The sequence below is a fragment of the Petaurus breviceps genome, unplaced genomic scaffold (assembly GCF_028583685.1).
Source record: "Petaurus breviceps papuanus isolate PSGF00001 unplaced genomic scaffold, PetGlider_PUasm1.0 188, whole genome shotgun sequence".
In the NCBI taxonomy this organism is placed as follows: domain Eukaryota; kingdom Metazoa; phylum Chordata; class Mammalia; order Diprotodontia; family Petauridae; genus Petaurus; species Petaurus breviceps.
In genome coordinates this window covers 4,928,265-4,950,793 of record NW_027185804.1, presented here as the reverse complement: position 1 = coordinate 4,950,793, position 22,529 = coordinate 4,928,265, and the positions used below count along the sequence as shown (strand labels likewise).

Sequence of the window (22,529 nt, the reverse complement as noted above, 5' to 3'; positions counted from 1 at the left end):
TAAATACGGGCCATGCAAGAGAGTCCCACTGTGCCAGCAAAGGGACCCTTCTGATGAGTGGCTGAGAAGTCTGGAAACCATTACTGCGGCACTGATTCAGTCACCCCCAAGGCTTACTGCCGGTTTACTGGGGTCCAGACTGAGCTCCAATCTCACTCTGGTGCAACAGACCTCTGTGCAAACCTAACTTGTCTTGGGCTGGAAAATTGTTTTGCCCCATCCTTTTGTGGGTTCTGCCCTCCAGAGTTTGTCTTGAGGGATTATTTAAAGTCTTTTGTAAGGGTTTTGGAGAGAGCTCAGGCGAGTCTCTGCCTTTTCTCCACCATCTCATGACAACATTTTTCTAAGAGAATTCATCTACAAGAATATTATGGTACTGGCTAACCAAAACCTGCCTCCTCTAATTTGTAAGCTATACACTGTAAATACTCTTGGCTTCTGATAAGGGGACACTTTGCCTTTCACAGGAGTGGCCAGTATAAGCTGCAATAAAGTTGGAAAGATTTTGTTTACATTTAATTTTCCTTCCAACTTTGTTTATGTCTTTTTTTTTTCTGCAAGTGCAACCTAAAATCCGCATATATAATATAGTTTAAACAAAGAAAAAGTTTTAAAATAAATTATAAGCTTGGTCTTCTAAGTTATGATTAACTTATTACATTAGAGAATAATCAACTTAAAGAATTTTATAAGTCACCTAATCCAGGCCCCTGATTTCAGGAAGACCACCCATGACAGCATGGCAGAAGGAAGCCAGGCCTGGATCTCAGACCTCCAGTCAGGGCTCCTCTATTAACTCAATACTCCCCCTCTGGGAACTCAGTTTCTTCCATATGTAAAATGAAAGGGACATCTGGAAAATAATTTTAAAATTCCATAAAGGGAATTCCCTCAATCACCCTTCTCAAGCAACCTTAACTACCCAGGAATAGTCTCTTGTACATGAGAGAAATTCTTGTCTCTGTTGTGCTGTTTGTTTGTTTTATTTTGCCAGACATTTCCCAGCTACACTTTAATCTGGTTTGGGCCTCACCTTAGGTCCCTCCCTACCCTGTCCTCCTCCTGGAGAGGAATCACCTTCTGCCTGAAGTGATTATTTTTTTACTACTTAGCACAGATTTTCCTAGGAATCTGACTCCTAGAAAGGGAAGGGAAAGATAAGGTGATGGCTTAAGGGAGTGGAAAGTTCAAGTGAAGCTTTTGAAAGCATTTTTAACATTTTTAGTTCCTTCAACCTGTCCTTCAAATGGCTTCAATCCCTATACAATCTTGCTAAAATTTGGCTCCAGAATTGGATCCAATACTCTACATGTAGTCAGGACAAGTCTCAAGTCTCCAGTGTAGATTTCAGCCCAAGAAACAACATCATCTCCTCCCTCCCAAGCACTGACTGCCTGAGGAATGACCACAATGGCCACAATTCTCCTCAAGACCACTGCTCAGAGGCAACCTTTTGCCCAGAGTTCAGCTGAAGCCAGCCTGGCCTCCCAGGAGTACAGATTTCATCCATGGCATCAGCCCCAACATCAGACATCTCCAAGCAGTTACAAACTTAGGATGAGGGAGCTTGAAGTCTATAATATGAACTGGTAAATAATTTAAAGAGAGGAAACATACATCCAAGGGACAGTCACGCTCCAGCAAAGGGCTGCTAGAATACTTCAGAAGATTCCTGGTTCCCTCCATGGTCCCAGATCAAAGCACTGCTTCCCCCCCTCCTCCCGAAAGGGACTTCACGCCCCACCTTCTAGTAATGAACCCCCCTGTATTCAGGTAGGTTTAGTCACAGGTAAGAGACACATCCCACAGTCTATACAGGAGCCAAGCCTAAAGGACCATCAGAAGCCCAGAGGCCACTAGCCGATGTTTTAAGAAGCCAGCCTCACCTCCAAGACCCACTGGAGTGGCTAAGAGCAGAGACTGGTGTTGGGGGCTATTTGGTCTGAATCTGTAATTTCATTAGTGCAGGAAACTCCCTCAGCTGAAACTCTTTTCACTGATGCAAAGAAGCAACTTATTAGTCACTTAAAGTCTCTGAGAGTAGCTTCAGAGAACTAAAAATGCACATGTACATTCACGTGAATGGCCAGAGGCTGGAAGGAGATTCCAAAGAAATAATGGACGAGCTGTTAGTGCTACTCCTGTGTTAAAATGGACTTCTCATCTAAACCACTTTGGGATTTGTGCTCCCTTTTATCGTTGGGCTGATGAGAAAGCTTATCAGAGTGAAGGAGGCAGCACCTGGCCTGAAGCTTCCGAACCGTCTCTTCATCTTGCCGAGCCTGCCTCTCATCCTCCAGGGCTTCCTGGAGCCTCAGGTACATGTCCTCAAGCTCTCGGACCCTCTGCAGATACTGCTCCAGTTCAGACGACTTCTGGGCGACCTGTTCCTCCATCTGCTGCCGGATCTAATGGTATAAAGTGAGAATACATGAAAGTTGCCCCCTAGAAGGCAGGGCCTCCCCTAGAATCCCACTCTGCCCATCCTCCCTCACGATACAACCACCCATTGGGGCAGTCTTTCAAAAAGGGATATCCAATTTTAATCTAAAAATTATAAGAATTCAGAATCAAATATAATGTAAGTACTCCAATTTGCCAATCCCTCTAAAAAATGTCCCTCCCATGATCAAGAATATTTTCCCTCTAGAATCTCCTTCCCTTAAACATTTTTTCCTGTATTGAAAAGCAACTATGAGTTACCAGTAAAGGGTCAAGTGGAATGACCTTGGTCCTTTCCAAGGCAAGCAAAGGTAAAGCTTGGTCAACTGACTACTGAGTGTTTTAGGAAGGAGGGAGGATGAGGGGCCTACTTAGCCCTCCTTTCTCAGTCCCTACCTGCTGCCTCTGTCTCTCCTCTCTCTTCCATTCCTTGGGGCTCCCCTCAACTAGAGGCATTAGGCTATCACTCCCCATCCTGGTATACCTTTAGACTCTAGCAGTGAACTGGGGTGAGAGCATCTTGACATTCTCTCTTCAACTAAAGCTTAAAACTTGAAGAAAAAGAAAATTCTAAAGATAACAGCCCCTCAAATGCAAATTAAAACAATGCTGAGGTACTACCTCATACCTATTAGATTGGCTAACAGGTCAGAAAAGGTAAATGACAAATGGTGGAGGGGACGTGGGAAAAATGAGACACCCTTGGTGGAGCTGTGAACTGATTCAACCATTCTTTTTATTTCCTTCTTTTCTTTAATTTATTTTTAGTTTTCAACATTCACTTCCCAAAGATTTTGAGTCACAGATTTTCTTCCTATCCCCTACCCCCCACCCCAAGATGGCAAGCCTACTAAACACCCTTTCCCCCAATCTGCCCTCTCTTATATCCCCTGATTCTCCCCGCCCCCCTTACTTTCTTGTAGGGCAAGATGGATTTCTATACCCTATTGGCTGTATATCTTATTTCCCATCAACCATTCTTTACAGCAACTTGGAACTATGCCCAAAGAGCTATAAAATCTGCATATCCTTTGACTTAGAAATTCCACTACCAGGTCTGTATTCCAAAAGAGATTAACAAAAAAAAGGGCCTACATTTACAAAATTATGTATAGCAACTCTTTTCTGGGGGCAAAGAATTGGAAACTGAGAGGATAACCGTCAATTAGGGAATGGCTGAACAAGTTGTGGTACGTGACTGTGATGGAATACTATTGTGCTATGGGAAATAACAAGTTGTATGCTCTTGGAAAAGCCTGGAGAGACTTGCATAAGCTGATACAAAATAAAATGTGCTGTGTACAAATTAACAGCAATACTGTAAGCTGATCAGCTGCGAATGACTTAGCCATCCTCAGTAATATAATGACCCAAGACAATTCTGAAAGACTTATGATCCATCCCCAGAAAAAGAACTGATGGTGTCTGAATACAGACTGAAGCATACTTTTTTTAACTTTCATCATTTTTCTTGAGGCTTTTTTCTTTTGGTCTATGTTTTCTTTCACAACATGACTATTATGGAAATGTTTTGCATGACTACAAATGTATAACCTATATTGGATTGCTTGCCTTCTCAACGAGAGGAGGTGGGGAAGGAGGAAGGGAGAGAATTTGGAACTCACAAAGTTTTAAAAACGGATGTTAATAATTATTTTTACATGTAACTAGGGAAAAATAAAACACTAAATTATAAAAAATCTTTTGAAAGAAAGATAACAGCCCCTCAGTCATCTGCGAACTCTCCCCCACCCCCTGAACTTCTTTTTCCTTCCATACACCTCCCGTCACAGCTTCTTTCATTCCAAACAATAAGAAACTGCTTTGGGGAAGAAGGTATGTTAGGAGGTCTGTATTTCTGAGTAATTCTGGTTGGGGAAATGTTCCTTAGTAAGAGGATGAGACTTCCCAACGAGAATGAAGATGGCCAGGCTGATGGAAGACAAAGATCCAGATGTTCACATGATTCCAACTAACCCATACCCTCCACATTTGAAAAAGAAAACATTTGGGGAGGGGAAAGGATGGAGAAGAAGGAAAATGAGGGGCAATAGTCATTGAATTTTAAAGTTAAAAAGGATGTTGGAAATGACCTAGTCCAAACCCCATCACTGAAACCTGGAAAGGAGAGGCCACGTGTCAGAACAGAGTCAGGATTTGTCCCCTTTCCTTGGTTCCATACTGGTAAAAGGAAGGAAAAAAAAAGCTTTTTCTTTATCCAGGTGTGACTCTTACCAGTTTCTCTCTTTCCAGCTCCAGGCTAAATCTGTCCTGTAGTTCCACTTGAGTCTGAAGACGTTTCTTCTCCTCTTCTGCAGCACGAGAGGCAGCTTCTTCTAGTTTCTGCACAGTTTAGCAAAAATAAGATACAACAACAAAATGATGTGACCAATTACATGCAAATCTGGAGAACAGTAATACCATACACACTGTCTCTACATTCAAGCAACCTCATGAATCACAGGGCTCAATGTTCCAAGTTTGAAAAAATATACAAGTCCATTCTCTTTGAATTTCTGTTTAACAACTGTGTTTAAAGCACATTCTTTCTATTCTGACAGACAGACCTGCTGATCATAACAAGCCCTTTACAATCCTAGTGAAGGATACTGAATATTAATCATCAGTAAAAGCATGACATTTTTCTAACAAAAGCCCTAGGCAGCTACTGTACTGAAAGAAAGGTAAAAGCAGCTTCCCTGAAGATGAAATTACTTTACACATAAGTTCTTATGCTAAGACGTAAACTGTCAGGTACTCGGCAATAGTGTCTTGCAAATTCATTTTTTAAAAAGTTAATAAGCCACAGGATTTTTAATCTTCAATCCTTCTATCTCTAAGAGGATCGTAGATATGAAAGTAAACCAAACCAATACTTTTAACTACTCACCTGGCATAAAATTATTATTCAACCTAGGAAAGAAGCTGTAAGTCCTCTGATCTGCCCAACCATCCACAGAGGATACGGACTATAGCTTCACAAGGGAAGTCAAGTATTCATGTGTAATAAATGAATGAATATTCATTAATCACTGTGCAAGGTGCTGAGAATACAAAGACAAAAACAAAGGTAGTCCCTGTCCTCAAGGAGCTTACATTCTAATGGGAGAAATAATACAGATGAGAGAACAGTGGCCAATGAAGGGCGTTTTTTCCCCTAGGGAAGCATAGGAATGGTGAATGGAGCCATAGGATGGTCCACTGTCCTTGCCTTCCTAGAAGTAATGGTAGCACGGACTGATCATGCCTAAGACTAGACAGGAAAGGGGGACAGGAGAGTATGTATACATTAGCAGAACTTCTTAAAGACCTGCTTGATGACTATCTGACATGGCCATAGTTACCATTTTCAAGGGTCTCTCCACCAACTCAACCAGAGAAGCTCAGAGATCATCTGGTCCAACCCACACCTGAACAAGACATCCATCCAACATTCCCAACAAGTAGTTACTCTGACTCTGCCTGAAGGAGCCCCTCCTCCCTCATGGGGCAGCTCAGTCCACTTTTGAACAGCTCTAATGGTGAGGAAGTTTTTCTTTTCAGAAAGCTACGTCACATCTAAATCTGGCTCTTCTTAGCTTCTACCCACTGGCTCTAGAGGGCAGAACTAATTTAAAACAAAAGAGGCTTTATCTTCCTTCTTGCCCCCAAGTACACTAAATATCCCCATTTCCTTTAACCAACCCTCTTGTGGAATATGTCTTCCCAACTGAGTACAAGCACTCCCATCGTACTCTGAGCAGGGCACAGTACTCTAAAACTTATCGCCTTCCTAGTTCTGTACATTACGTTTCTCTCAATAAAGCCTGTCTGCATTTGTCTTTTTAGTGATTCATATTAAGCTTACAATCCACTGAAAACCCAAATCTTTTTAGATGAACTTCAGTTTAGTAAAACTGCCCAAAGACTGAAGCAGAGGCTTCAGGAGGCTGTATGAGATGTGGGATCTACTTCTGTTTTCTAAGCTAGTTATCAAGTTGAAATATGTAAAATTCTGACAATGGCTTCCTGGCAAAACTCATTTTTAAAATGTGCCTACTCTTATGAAGACATTCTTCCTTTAGAGGTAATACATTTATTACAACGTTATTTCTACAAAAAAAAAAAATCACCTTGAGGCCTACAGTCTATTTTACTCCATATACACCAAAACATTTATTTTGCAGTAGCAAATGTAATGAAAGCAAAGTAGATTCCCAATGATTGGGAAATGGCTAAACAAAGTGTGATTTGGAATAAAATGGTAAAGCATTTAAGAATCTATTATGTACAAAGCACTGTGGACATAAAAAGAAAATGGAGACAGCATCTTGCCCTCAAGGAACTCACATTCTAATCGGAGAAGACAACACAGAAATGAAGACTCACATTCACATTCAGTTCATGGCAGATGCAAAGTCAGAAAGTCCTTGGGCAGGGAAAGCCGCAGTGTAAATGGCAAGGCACAAGGTGGGGGGAGCAACGGCAAGGCAGAGGGTCCCTACCAAGAGGACAGTGAGGACTTCAACCCTTAGAGCAGAACAAGGCTCTGGGATACCTGTGGCAGATTTAGGGGTGACAATCTCCAAGTCAATAACGCAAATGGAGAGAATGATAAAACAACTAAAACCAAATGCTATGAAACTGTAATCACCAAGTCTGGCCCCAAAATATAGATCTGAGAAAGATAGATCCTTCCTTTCTTTGCAAAGACTACGTGTGGGGTACACGTCAATAGAATATCTGACTTGACACGTGGTTTAACTCTGTTTTTCGTTCATGTTAGAAGGGACGCCTGGATGAGGGACGAATATTGGAAAGTAGAGAGTGATACAAATACAAAAGACATTTTTAAAGACATCTCTGTTTAACTGAGAATATTGGACACCAAATGAGAAGACTCCAGCCAAGTCATTTATCCTCTCTGTATCTGAATTTCCTCACCTAGAGAAAACCAGGACAATAATTCTTCAATTTTCAAACTTCAAAGCACTATATTATTGTGGAGTATAATTACTATTAACGAAACTCTCTCACTTGCAGTGTGTGTGTGTGGGTGGGTGTGGGTGTGGGGGTGGGGAGTGGGGGGTGTGTGTGGGTGGGTATTTGTTGTGGCTGAGTCATTTCAGCTGTGTCTGACTCTCCATGACCCCTTTTGGGGTTTTCTTGGCAGAGATACTGGAGTTGTTTACCACTTCCTTCTCCAGCTCATTTGACAGATGATAAAACTGAGGCACACAGGGTTAAGTGACTTGCCCAGGGTCACACAGTCATTAACATGGATTCAGAGAAACAATGTTACCGTAAGCTATTTTTCTATTTTGTTTTGCTTGTGTCAAGTCCCACAACTTACAGGAAAGTACCAAGGACAATTCTCCCTCAAAACTGTACCCATAAGTGAAAAGCAACATGACTGATAAGGAAGAGCAGTAAGTTTTAAACCCCAGAAACAGATCGCTGTTTTTTTTCTTCATGTCTACAAATAATGAAATAATGATTTACATCAACCAACCACAGGCATGGGAACAAAAACCAAGAGCGAGGCCTGTTTTAAAAGTGCTCTGGTGTCACCACTTAAATATCAACAACCAACTAAACTATAAACATTTTGCCCAAAGATATTTAAATATGGAAAGTGGTATCACGACACCTGGAGGCCTTGAAGAAGACTGAGCAGAATGCCAGACAATGTAATAAACATTTCTGCTCTCTCTCAACCAAATAATTCAGAAAATACAAGTCCCTGATTTCCTTTCATTTTCATAGCAAAGTAGAAAATTATAGTCATGCATATGAATACATATGTGAATGTGTGTATATATATGTTTACAGGTATACATTGGTAGATGGCACAGGACCAATTTAACAGGAAGGGATGATACTTAAAAGGTGAAATTAAGAGGTGAGACAGGAATATAATGAGAGAAGATGGGGAGAGACAGAATGGGGTAAACTATCTCATACAGAAGAGGCAAGGGAAAATGGTTACAATGGAGGGGAAGAATAGGAAGGCAAAAGGGAATGGGACAACCTTATTCTCATTGAATTTGGCTTGGGGAGGGAATGAAATACACACTAAAGAGGGTATCTCACCCTACAGGAGGGTAGGGGGAAGGGGATGAGAGGGGGAGGATGATGGAAAGGTGGTCGGGGAGGGAAGTTGGAAGCACCCACTTTTGAAAAGGGATGGGATCAAAGTGGAGACTAGAACAAGTGGGAGGTGGGATAGGAGGGAGGGAAATATAGTTAGCCTTTTACAATATATCTACTATGTTATTATTTTGCTTTAGCTACACATGTACAACCTATACTGAACTGCTTATCTTCCCAGTAAGGGTGGGTGACAAGTGAGGAAGGGAATGAATCTGGAATTCAAAGTTTTAAAATCAAATATTTAAATATATATATATATATATATATATCATTAATACTATTTTACATGTAATTGGGAAATAAGATATACAGGCACTGAGGCATAGAGATCCACTGGAAAAGTCGAAAGGGGTATGGGAGAAAATGTGGGAGAGAGCAGACTGGAGGAGGGGATATCCTGTGGGACTGCTATTTTGGGGCAGTGGGTAGGGGAAAAACGGGGAGAAAATTTGTAACTCAAAATCTGGTGGAAATGAATGATGTAAATCAGAAGTTAATAAAGCATTTGAAAAAGGAAAAAAAAATTATAGCCATGGAAAATACCAACTACCTTACTTCTCAGCTTCCATTCTCTCCCATATTATCCTTCCAAAGTTCTCTTTTCTATCAAACAAAAACAACAATGTTGTTGTTCATGTTAATTCACTTTCTCATGGAAGAAAGAAACCCTTGCTCTCTCTAAGACCATTTACTTTTGTCTTTGGTTTCATTTTAAGGGCATGTATCCCCAGCCAGCTGGTCCTACCGAAGAATTCTTACTCAGTTCTGGGTGGGACTAATGGCCTCTGAGATCCCTTCAAACTCTCAAATTTTGTGAAGCCCAACTACCCTTTGCAAGCTAACACTACATTTGCCATTTATTTTCCACACAAAAAACTACCAAGGTGTCAGACCCCAGCTGAACTCAAGAACACCTAGTAAAAGTCTATGTGACTTGGGGCGGCTAGGTGGCGCAGTGAATAGAGCACCAACCCTGGAGTCAGGAGGACCTGAGTTCAAGTCAGGCCTCAGACACTTAACACAAAAACTAGCCGTGTGACTTCGGGCAAGTCACTTAACCCCAATTGCCCTCCAAAAAAAAAACCAAACTCAACAATCAATCAATAAACATTTATGTATATAAAAAAAAGTCTATGTGCCAAGTCATGTGCTGAATTAAGATAAACAATGAATGAAAAATTCTAAGAGTCCTTCCCTTCAAAGAGCACAAAATTTAACAGGAGATAAGGGAGAGAGAAGGGAGAAAACAGCATGTATACAAAATAAGCACGATATAAAGTAATATGTAATATTATGAGGACAAAGGAGGGACCCAGATAGAGAGTTGTGCGAAAACTCAAGGAGGGAAATTTTGTTCCTGAAAATGACTGTCATGGAGGAGTGGGGCCTGACCTGAGCCTTTAACAGAATGTTTCAATAGGCAGAGACAGTGGAGAGGTCGTGTATTCCAAGCATGGACGGTGCTCTGCCCAACAGCATGGAAGGAAGAGAGGGCAGCAAAGAGGAAGCAGCAGCTCCTTGTGTATGTAGAAGTTACAAGGGGAACTGGTGTAAAATAAGGCTAGAAAGGTAAACTGGCACCAGATGGCAGAAGCACAGAAGTTTGGGCTGTCCTCTGGGCCACAGCAAGTGCCACAGAAGGCTTTTGAGCAGGGCTGAAAGTGCCCTTGGAAGCAAAAAAAAGCTACTGGTTGTGTCATGACTGCCCTGGAAGGGAAATGCTGCTTATAAGCTACTTCTGCTACTCACGGATAGCAGGGCCCTGAATCACAAAAGGCTATTGGAACAAGGCGGAGAGACCCTCCTCTTCTGGTCGCCGGTGGTGAGACAACCCAAAGATAACTGATATGCTCTCTATCCACAAACACAAGTGCCCCGCCTCGAAGATACAGAATGTACCCGAGGCGGCTAAACTGAACGGAAATGTGAAAACGTGGCTGCTTGGGGTGGTCCTGAGTCCCAGAGGGCTGCTGTCAAAATCACAGACTGTTCTGGGTTCCAGTTCTCATATGCGTGGGCTTAAAAGAGTTAAGCTCACAGTTACAGGAAGGGAACGGCCATGGCTGGAGAGCAGTTTGTCTGAAAAAGATCTGAGGGTTTTCACAGATGGCAGCAGCCCAGGAATAAGGGGGTGACAGCCCCCTCAGACTCGCCAGTGGTGAGCGTTCTGTCCTTAATAAGCATCGGTTTAATGGGGATGCTGAAAAGCTCACTGGTACCAGAGAAAGACCACCCAGGATGGTGAAGACCCTCGAATCCCTGTTGTACAAGAGTGACTGAACGGCCGGAGAAGAGACAACTTCAGCTGGAACAGGAGAGCTGTTTCCAGGTATTTGAAGGAAATCAGAATACTAGAACGGCTATATGGCAAGGGGATAAGACCTGTCCTGTTTTGTGTATGTGTTGTTTCCTTCATTAGAACACAAGTTCCTTGAATGTCAGGGGCTATTTCGGCTTTTTGTTTCTATCCCTGGTACTTAGCACAGTTCCTGGTAGATGTGATTAATAGATGCCTGTTGACTGATTTACTGGCCCCAGCGGATATAACCAGGACCCATGGCTTTTGGCGGTAACATAAGTTCTATTTGGGGCCCACTGAGTTTGACAAGACAACCAGTTTAAAATATCCAATAGGGAGTTAGTCAGGGATGCAGGCCTAGGACTAACAGAGGTTCCAAAGAGGGGCCGGAGTCAAGACAGCAGAATAAAGGCAGGGACTCACCTGAGCTCTCCCAAATTCCCCTCTGAACAACTTTAAAATAATGCCTCAAAATGAATTCTTTAGGGGGCAGTTAGGTGGCGCAGTGAATGGAATACAAGCCCTGGAGTCAGGAGGACCTGAGTTCAAATCTGGCCTCGGACACTTAACATTTACTAGCTGTGTGACCTTGGGCAAGTCACTTAACCCCAACTGCCTTGCTTTCCCCACTCAAAACAAAAAAAAAAAATGAATTCTGGAATGGCAGAACCAACAAAAAAACAGGGTAAAGCAATTTTCTAGCCCAAAACAATTTAAGCCAGAAGAAAAGGTTTGTCTCACTAGGGTGAGAGTATAACACTTCCAGTACACACCCAGGCAAGCTGGCAACAGGCCTTGGGGGAGATTTAATCAACAGCAGCGGCCTCCAGAGCTCAGCCCACAACCAATCGTGTCTGACTCTTTGTGACCCAATTTGGGGTTTTCGTGGCAAAGTTACTGGAGTGGTTTGCTATTTATTTTCCTAGCTTATTTTAAAGAAGAGGAAACTGAGGCAAACAGGGTTAAATGACTTGCCCAGGGTCACACAGCTAGAGTCAAAGGGCAGGTTTGAACTCAGGAAGATGAATCTTCCTGACTTGGGGTCCAGCGGTCTGTCCACTGCACTGCCCAGCTGAGGATAATCACTTAGACTTCTCTAAAAACATTTAATAAATCTTTAAGATTACTTATTCCTTCAACTAAGCAATTAAATTCTCAGGCAAATTTTATGAAATTAAAATAAGTGTGATCCCATGATATTTATCTAAGCATTATGATTTTCAGAACAGTTTTCCTGGAGCTCTATAGAATTACTGGTGCTCTGTTTGTTTTTTTAAACCAAAACTTTAAGACTGTTATGGAATCTACACCAATTTCCAATTACTTCTCCCTAATGTCCTAAATCTGCCGCTTTGACTCTGGGCAAGTCACCTAATCTCTTAATGCCTTCACCTGTAAAATGAGGGAGCTGAACTAAATCTGAACTAAATCGTCCCAAAAATCTCTCTCAACTCTAAAAATCTAACGATGCTAAAGACAGGAAACTGCCAAACACAGGCTACAGTAACTCGTGTCTTTCTACCCCTAATTATGCTTACATTTATTTTGCATGTATTGTGTGTGTTTCCTCATTTATGTGCGTGTTCTCTCCCCTAATGGAACAGAAGCACTTGAGGGCAGGGGCTGTTTCACTTTTGTCTCTGGATCCCCAGGGCTGTGTACAGTGCCCAGACTATGGCAGGTGTCTCTTAAATGTTCAGTGACTGAGCACACCACATGGTGCACTCTGCATGGCCAGTATCACAGGGCAAAAGACCTAAGAAGGGCATATGTTTTATATCAAGGAAGCAGTAGTCATAAGCAGCTGGCTCTTATATCAGAACATGAAGGGCCCAGGGAAAGAAAAAGTTGATGCTGGAAAATCAGAGGTAAGAATGGAGAAAAACATGATGGTGTCTGCAAGGCCAACAGGATGAAATCAGGAGAATCTCTTCAGCAGAGAGATTTCCACAGGAAATTAAAGAAAAAAGCCCCTTCTGTAGAGGAGGTGAGGAGTTGGGAGCTGAGAAAAAGAAGGCAAATATTATGTCAACAGACACAACCAAAATGAAGGCCCAACACATTAGTGTGTATGTCAATTCTTAGTAAGTTACTGAAAAGTGGACTAGAAACAGGAGATGTACTCATTCATGCCACAGTATAGTCCCTGGCCAAAATCAGCCCTGGTAACTTCTAAATGACATATCAGGCACAAAGCCTTCCTCTTTTGGGCAGCCTTTCCCAAGACCCTAGATGCTGAAGCCTTACCCTTCCACATACCCACCCAATTGATTATCTTACATGGACCTATTTATAGGTCGACTCATTAAAAGGTAAGCTCCCTGAGGGCAGGGACTTTTTTTTTCTTTCTTTCTTTGTATCTCTAGTACTTAGCCCAGTACCCAGCAATAGAGTACAGGTTAAATAAAAATTTTTCACCTCCCTGAGGTCAACCTTCCAGGTCAATGACATGGCTTTGCTATGCAGAGATCCTTAACTTCTGGAATCTGACATCAGCAGCTGCCCTTGCACAGTGGCCTGTGTGTGTCTGCTGTAGACAAGGTTGACCAGCAAGCCCACTTGGCAATTCTCCCTACCCTCAGTGCATGCCTGAGGCTCAGGGGAAATGATACACCCCACATCATGAAGCTGATGAATGAGAGAGCCAGGCTTCAGCCCAGGACCCCACTGACCAAACAGGCCGGCAGCGGCAGGCACGCTCCCACCTTTCTCACTTGTTCCAGCTCCTGCTGCTTGTTCTCGTTGGCAGCCTGGAGCTCCTTCATCTGCCTCTCAAGCTCCTCCTGCTCTGCCAGCATCTTCTTCCTCAGCTCCTTCCGTCTCTGACGGGCTTCTTTGTGAGGTGGTGGGCTGCCCAGCTTCAACAAGTGCACAGTAGAATGAATGGCTAGAAAGGAAAGAGAGGAGAATAATCATTACTCCCTGCTACACTGACAATTTAATTGTGCACGGTCATATCTCTTATTAATTACTTCCCCCAGAGTTATTCTAAAAACTCTAAGAATCTAAGGTATTCCTTTGTTCCCTTAACCCTTGGGAAGTAGGCCAGCAGATGCCCTGGCCCCGGCGTGGGCAGCCATGGGAGCTCTCTGACCTCTGATTTACTCTCCTATATTTAACATTTTCTTCAGTTTTCACTCCCTTCATATTCTCCTGCCAAGGATTAAAACTAAGCAGCCTCTTCAACAGCAAGCAATCCTCCCTGATTCTATGACAGAAAATATTCACATTCCTTTATACTGTCATCAGTTCTGTGCTCAATAATCTGCTTTCTCTTCTAAAAAGAAACATTCTATTTTCTTTTCCTTGGACTGGGAATGACAAAAGTGGTTAAGAAGGAATTCAAGCCCAGAATAAATTCAAGGCGGTATAGCAATCTGCTTCCCTGGCTTCCTATTCACTACCTTCCCTCCTTGAACCTTTCAAGGTACCCTTCCCTGGCTACCATTCCCTTCTGTGCACTGGTTCCCCTCTAGAATGGAAGCTGCTTGAGGGCACTGACAATCTTGTTTTCGTATCTGTGCTCTGATGTTTAGCACAGTGTTTGGTACGTAGTAGTAAACCCTTAAAAATGCTTTTTCATTCATTCATAAAAGAGGACCTAACAACACTCAGGGCCTGGTTCAAGTCACCATACTGAAAGGCATTATACTTATGGTACTGAAGGTCCAAGCAGAAGTGATTGTCAAACAGCCCTGATCTCGGAGACTCTAGGAGTGGAAAAATCAAAGAGGGTAATCTATAAACTAACAGCAAATACAACTGACTTCCAGTCTTGCTTTGACTAGATAAAGCCCATCCAGAAGAGAGTGACGAGGCTGATGAGACCAGAGAGCTTGCTGTATAAATGCCACCAGAGGGCCCAGAGAAGGAGGACACTCAGGAGGGAACATGACATCTCTGTGAAGCAGGTGATGGGCAGAAGAGGGATGAAATTTGTTCTGCTGGGCCCCAAAAGGCAGAACAGGGAATGATGGGTGCAAGCTACAAAGGCAGATTTAAACATGAGGCAAAGATGGAACAGGCTGTCTCAGGAGGTAGTGGCTCCCCTCACGAAAGGCTTTTAAGGAAGGTGGATAGCCACTTGTCAGCAATGCTGAGGAAGAGATTCTGTTTTGTTTGAGGAGGCAACTGGGGTTAAGTGACTTGCCCAGGGTCACACAGAGTCTGAGGCCGGATGTGAACTCAGGTCCTCCTGACTTTGGGGCCAGTGCTCTATCCGCTGAACCACCTAGCTGCCCTGGAGGAAGAGATTCTTAATCCTCTCCCTTTTAAATGGGAAGGCTGCTGAGGCCTCTTCCAACTCTGAAATTATAGGATTCTGTGTTAGAATTAGCCACAGAACCCTCTCCCCTTAAAAAAACTCATAAGCTTTTTTTGGTAGCACCCATGTGGGTGCCTAGCAAAGAAATCCTGGAAAGAAACAATGGGACTGGTAAGAAGTTGGGAAAAAATTGAGGGGAGTTTCCTGACTCCCCCTCCCCTGGGTTTCACCCTGAAGGGTGGTATGCCATACAATTGTTTAAAAGAATCAACTAGGCACCGCTGCCAGTTCTTACTGAAGACTTCCTCACTCTCCCCGAAAAGCCCAGAGTTTTATAATTGAAACAGGAAACCAAGGAAGAAAAAAAACAGAATTTTTCTCTCCCATCAAGTCCCAGGAGGAGGCAATCAGCCAATTCAGATGAATAAGCCTCACACCAACACCTGCCAGAAAGCCTTCAAATAACGTGACATTCGAAATTATTCAACATGGACCCACTTGTATTCTTGAGGGATTCAGTTCAAATTTTTAAAAGACCATAGGTAACCAAAAGTATCTCCAATCGAAAGCATTCTTGCCTCTTTTTGCTTTCCTTATTGCTGTGAGCTCAGACTAGACCCTTCCTTCTACTTAGATGACCCAAGGAGAAGACCACACTCCTGCAGATGATGAGAGTTGTAAAAGAAATCTCTGGGTGAATTCCTCCCTTGGCGCAATTTCCCTAAATACATTATGAAAAAGAGACCAAGGCAAAATAAATCCAAGCTCTATGCCTGGGCCTCACTCTTCTTGCCCATTTTCTACCCCATGGCTCTGCCTTTGGGCTGTTCTCCCCTGCATGTGTGTGTGTGTCTCTACTCTGCACCTCTCCCATGCCAGGCACAGGGCTCTACACCCTACAGGTACTTCAGCAATGTTTGCTGAATGAATCCCCAAACCAGGCTCTCCTCTGAGCTCCAGACCAGTATCTCCAAATGCCTATTGGACACCTCCATCCAGACGTCTCATCAACACTTCAGAAATCAACACGTCCAAAACATCTTTCCCCTAAAACTTGCCTCATTTTCTCACCTCTGCCATTTCTGCTGAACCCACCACCGTTCTCCCAGACACCTGGGCTCAAATGTGGCATCAGTTTTGACTCCTTCCCCTCCCCTCAACCCTGACCCCCAGTGCAGGAGGTTGCCAAGTCCTATCAATGCTACCTCTACAGACATCTCTAGCATCTCACACCCTTCCATTTGCATTAGAATCATAATTCAGTGCCCTTGCCTAGAACTATATGACCAAAGAATTTAAAGCTTGAAGGGGCCTTGGAGACCATCTAATCCAATCCCCCCCATCTTTTTTACAGGAAATAGAGAAGTTAAGTGACCAGACTAGAGGGGCACAGCCCGGATCCCTGGCCTCCAAATTCAGGGCTCCTTCCCTTCCAGGCCATTCAAATGGGCGTTCAGCTGACTTCCCTGCCTCACGCCCTCCCTTTCTCCAGCCCCCTCCTCACCTAGCTCCTTCAGTCAGTTCCTAATACAGAGATTGGATCTTCTCACCTCTCAGATCTAAGCCAAACTCTCCTCCATGCCCTCTCTATTCTGTTTTAAGGGGAGAAAGACTGATCCTCTGATACCATTCTGTCCTCTCCCTGTCTCTCTGCCAGATTAAATCCTCCTTATCACTTCCTATCACTTCCTCCAGTTCCTGGCTAGACTCCGGACTATCCTTCTTTCCCCAATCTCAAGCCCATATCTAAGACACATCGCCTCCCCACCTATCTCTAGGCCCTCCTAGCTGCTCCTGGACTGCTGACAGCCTAATCAGCTCTTCAAGGCTCAGCTCTGATTTCCCAGACAGTTAGTGCCCACCCCCTCACCATCTTGTGCATCTCCTGCAGTCAGGTATTTATGTGGCTAGGTTGTATCCCTCAACAGAATGAAAGCTTCCTGAGGGGAGGGATTATCTCTTTCTATATTTGCATCCCCAGCATCTGGCATATGGTGGGTGCTTAATAAATGCTTCCTGACTGATCACAACCTAATGTACATTCTAGTTGTTTCTGTATATAGCTTGACCACCAATTAAACTATTAAGTTTCTTAATGACAAATACCTCCCCAGAATCTACTGGGGCCTCAGAGGCTACCCAGTGCCACCACCAGCATTTCTTCAGTAACATACAGAAGAAGCCATCCAGCTTTGCTTCAGGGTGGCCAGGGAGGGGAAGCCACCACCACAACCAAGCCTGTGGAGCTCCAGTGGTGAGGAAGTTATTTCCTGCCCCCAAGCCCGAGCCTCCCTCTTTGTGACTCCCATCCCCTTTGCTGCCATATAAGCACCGCCCTCTGGGGCCAGTCTGAACACCCCAGACCACATGACAAACACTCAAAGACAGATAACTTGGGGATCTTTGTGCCTCTGGTTCAAGCACACATAACAAAGGTGAACTGCTGACCTGAACACTAAAGTGTGCCAGCCTCCGTAGGAGAATATTCTCAGAAGAACATGAACTGAGGTAGATTACTAGAGTGATCTTACCTTGAATCCACTCCTGTTTCTTCTTCTTATCTGAGGCACTGATTTCAAATGTCTTGTCTAAACATTTTATCAGGAAAAGACACTTCTTCCCATCTTTGTCAGGCAAGGACTAGAATGGAAAACAAATTATTAGTTCTTTTAAAACCTATCGTGGAGTGTTTATGACATAACTTATAAAAATATGAACTTAAATGAAAATAATGTCAATAAATACTTTGGTTTCCTCAAAGGACATCAATGACATACAAGACATTTTGGGCAGCTAGGGGGTGCTGTGGTGCAGAGAGCTCCAGGCCTAGAGTCGGGATGACTCCCCTCCCTGAGTTCAAATCCAGCCTCAGACGCTTTCTAGCTGTGTGACCCTGGGCAAGTCACTTCACCCTGCCTGCCTCAGTTTCCTCATCTGTCAGATGAGCTGCAAAAAGAAAAGACAAATTCCTCCAGAGTCTTTGCCAAGAAAACCCCAGATGACGAAAAAAACAGAACATTTCAGATACCAAATGAGATTAGGATTATCTATCTCATAGTACTCAATGACTTTCATGAGTGGGAAGGAATGTTAGCAAACATCTAGTTGTTCAGTCATTTTCAGTCACGTCTGACTCTGATCCCATTTGGGCTTTTCTTGGCAGAGACACTGGAGTGGTTTGCCATTTCCTTCTTCAGCTCATTTTACAGATGAGGAAACTGAGGCCAACAGGGTTAAGTGATTTGCCCAGGGTCACACAGCTATAAAGTGTCTGAGGCCAAGTTTGGATGCAGGTCTTCCTGACTCCAGACCTGGCGCTCTCTTCACTGTACCACCTGACTAACCCCCATCATTACACACTTGAAGAAGCAAGGTCCAGAGAGGGGCAGTGACTTGTTAAAGTCACCCAAAGTGTAGTATGTAATGCCAATCATGACAGCGCACCCAAGGACTGATGCCGTGAATCATTTTAAGGGAACCAAGTCAGGAGGTGGGGGTCTCTTGACTCAAGCCTGGACTCTTCTCATTACACCACTATGTTTGTCTACACATTTCTAAAAGAAGAAAATGTCACATTTTCCCAATGAGGCAAACACAGACTCAGTTAAGATGTACCAACATCTTATAACACCATAACAGACATGGAAACTTCACCTCTACGCAGCAGCTGTCATCCAGCACTATATCTCCTTTCTTATCCTTCAGATCCTCACTGACATAATAAGAAATGATGTTGGGTTTCAGCACAAACCAACGTTCAGTCCAGTTTTTCCTTCTATGGCCTTTTTTCATCATGTAACCCTAGAAAAAATTAGAGCTGATATCAGTGCTTCAAGGACAAATTCTGGAGAACCAGCTGCTTTTCTCTTTAGTTATCAGAGCTGGCATGCTATCCAACCACCTGGTGCTCAGCGACTGAATCACCCTTGCAGTAAATGACCCACCTTACTTACCTAAAATGGTCAGGAGAGGGTGGACGGGGGCGTTCTGGCACAGGCTCAAGCCCACACTCCTAAGCCTGGCTTTCAAGACCTTCCATGATCTAATCCCTAGCACAAACCTCCTGCCTGGAGAGGTCAGTCTATCCTGCCTGGGGCCCAATTATCCCACGTGAATTTCTGCCTTTTCCACCACACTTCAGGCTAGAGAGCCCCCCCTCCCTGGCAGAATACTGCCCCACCTTCAATTCCTAGATTAATTCCACTTCTCATGGCCCTAACAAGGGAACCAAGTAGATAATAAATGTCTGTTGAATTTGATTCCTACAAAAGATATTGTGGGCATCATTCATTTGACCGTAAATTACTTTTTATCTATGTGCGAGAAGTCTTTTGGTTAGTTTGTTATCAATCAATCAATTAAGTGTTTACCATATGCCAAACACTGAGCTGGGCACTGGGAGTACAAAGATGAAAGTGAGTCTGTGCCCTCAAGGGGCTCACATTCTTCCAGGGGAGCCAGCATTGTACATAAAAGAAATACTGAGCAACTGGGGTAGGGAGAACCAGGAACAGTTTCATGTAGCATCAGTACTTGAACTGAAAATGGAAGGAAAGGAGGGATTTGAGGAGGCAGGAGTGGGGAAGGAGAGCCTTCCAGGCACGAGGGCTAATCTCTGCAAAGGCACAGGGACAAGAGATGATCTGTCACATGTGACTAACAGTAAGTAAAAGCAGTTTGGCTGGATCCTGGACTGCATGGAGGGGAATGATGCATAAGACAAATTAGAGCCAGACTGTGAAGGACTGTGATAGTAATGGCAATTAAAGATTCCCCTGTATTGGCTTGGTTTTCAAATTGATTGTATTAAAACCCAGAGTTTGTTAATCCCACCTGTGGGATGGGCTTGTTGATGTGAAAAGAAAGTCCTGAAGTGGGAGGAGCTGGTGACGTAGATTTGGAGAGACAAGAGAGAGGCGGAAGTTCTTTTTGGAAGCAGCACCTCGTGGAGAGAGACTAAGAGAATTGCTAGTGGCCGCTTTGAATTGCCCTGGACTTTTGAGACCTGCCCCCTGAGCTGCCAAGGACTGAGGAGACATGGCTGTTTTGCTGGTACTTTGTCTGTCTGTTTTGATGTTATTTTGCCAGATTTGTCCACTGGTGAAAGACTGTCCTGTTGAAGAAGTCCTGGAACCTGGTATTTGGTTAAGAAGGCCTGAGACTGTCCTGCAGACAGAGAGTGAATACTGTCCACTGGTGAGGGACAGTACTGTTGTTGCAGGGGTCTGGAGACTGTCCGGCAGACAGAATGAATACTGTCCACTGGTGAAGGACAGTGCTGTTGTTGCAGGGGTCTGGGAGCCTTTCTGTTGGTTCAGAAGCCCTGAAGAAGGATTTTCTTGTTGTATGTTTACAGAAATCCTGGGAGAGGGCTTTGCTAATGTGTTCAGGGGTTCTAGGGCTTTTCTACAGACAGAGGATAAATTCATGAAGGGACTGGCAATGTATCTTATGGCCTTGCTAAGCCTTGTCTCCCCAGGAACTAAGATTGCTGAGAACTTGCCTCGTGTCAAGATGAAGAAAAGACCTCCATTTGGGTATTAAGTGCTGTGTTTAAACTTGATGTAACTCTGGGGTAGATTCAATTGTGATCCAGGGGTGGGGAACTTTTGACCTTTTTGTGTTCTATGGTTGAGCAAATGAATGTATTTTACTTATGTTTGGAAACTAATCTCCATTTGAGAAGAGGGGTTTTGTGATGGACCAAAAGAAGGTATAGCCTAGGGGTGGAGAAGTATTTAGAACAGAGACTTTGTAATTGATTGAATGATTGGAAGATCCTGGGGTGGGGTAGGCCTTGGAGATTATTTAATCACACTTATAAATGCTGTATTTTGAATGATGTCATGTTTTGATCTTCTCTGTTCTGGGTTTGTTACTGAATAAAATAGAGAGCACCTATGCTGGTATTTTGAACCTGGGAAGTTGCCTTTCCTTGGTATTACATTACAAGGACTTTAAATGGAGGGGGGAAAAAAAAAGAATCTGTGTGTGAGCTTGGAGCCTAGAACAGCCCTAGAGTGAACTGAGCTGTAGCAACACCAGTCAGACACGTGCTTTAAGAACGTCCTATTGGCAGCTGTGTGGGAGATGGACTGGAGACGGGGGAGGACAATGAGAAGCCTAAGGAGGCAGGGGAGGAAGGCCCAAGGGAGGGCACTGGCTATGGGAGTGCAGAGAAGGGGCTGGCTATGAAAACTGCTGGGAAAAGATAGGCCAAGTGAGTAAGAGGGAGCAGTAAAGGCTGACTCCAAGGGTGGGAACCAGCCAGAGGGGCACCCAGCTGTTAAAAAGAAATTCAGAAGATGAGCGAGTCTGAAAGGAAAGATAATGAGTTTGCTTTAGAAAAGGCTTCATTTGAGAGGCTCACACAATAGCCAGTTGGAAGTGTGTGAACGGCTGCTGATGGAAAACAGGAGCTCAGGAGAGACTAAGGTGGGATTATATAGACATCAGAACCATCTAGAAAAAGCTGATTATTAAATCCATGAGAGGTGACTCCGTGGCTGAGAAAGAGGGCAGAGGAAAGAGAGTTAGGTCTGGAAAAAGGCTCAGTGGTAAGACCACAGCTGGGAAAGGATGTGATCTAGTATGTTTCAAAGATGTCAAAACCAATGAAAACATGGTTAAGGGCCAAAAGTTAACCTTATTTAATTAATATACAGATGTTAAGTTATAAGTTAGATTCAGGGTCTTAAATAGGCAAGAAGTTCCCAAGTTACAAAAGGAATGTACCACCAAATCCAAAAGTTCTACAACAGCATCATAAATACCTGAATTTTTTTTTTTTGACGATGATGATGTGAATAAAAATAAATTCCTTAGGCAAGAGAAAGTACAAATTTCAGAAAATCCTGATTTGGGATAACAATAACATATGAAATTTGGTGGGTCCAAGAAAAGCAGTACAAATTATATGAAACAATAATGTAAATGTGAGGTTTCACTGGAGGGGATGCTTTACAGATGTCCTTGAAAAGTAGGATTCACATATTTCTCTTCAAATCTACATAGTTTAAAAATAGTATTTAAACCCCTCTGACATGAAAACCTACCACAATGCTAAGGAAATAAACTTTAAGCCTGTGAAAAATAAACTTAAAGCTTGCAAGGTGGAAGGAAAATCAAATCACTTTTACCTGTTTCAGCACATCTAATATAAGTTCGTTAAAAACTTCATTAATGGCCATAGACACTGTCTGCCGGTCCATGCCTTTGCTAAACTGTCCACTTCCAATAAGTTCAATTAATTCCCATGCAGAAAGGCCATCTCGATGGGCATCAAAGTTGATTTTGTAATGTTCAAATTCTTCTTGTTGCCAAACTCCCCCCATTGCTTCTGTAAGTTTCTTAAGCAGGTATTCAATCTGCACAAAAATAGAAAAAATATCA

At 43.3% G+C, this 22,529-nt stretch overlaps 1 protein-coding gene across 2 annotated transcripts in view; it reads right to left on the bottom strand.

Annotated features, from left to right (window-relative positions):
• SWAP70 (switching B cell complex subunit SWAP70) overlaps window positions 1-22,529 on the bottom strand; it is an 89,247-nt gene that overhangs the window by 10,191 nt on the left and 56,527 nt on the right. For both annotated transcript variants that reach the window (XM_069091205.1, XM_069091206.1), the window contains 6 exons: window positions 22,277-22,504; window positions 18,792-18,938; window positions 17,669-17,777; window positions 13,579-13,760; window positions 4,678-4,785; window positions 2,242-2,408 (listed from right to left, as the gene is read on the bottom strand). In XM_069091205.1, coding sequence (XP_068947306.1) covers window positions 2,242-2,408; window positions 4,678-4,785; window positions 13,579-13,760; window positions 17,669-17,777; window positions 18,792-18,938; window positions 22,277-22,504 — 941 coding nt within the window. The remainder of the gene's footprint in view (window positions 1-2,241; window positions 2,409-4,677; window positions 4,786-13,578; window positions 13,761-17,668; window positions 17,778-18,791; window positions 18,939-22,276; window positions 22,505-22,529) is intronic.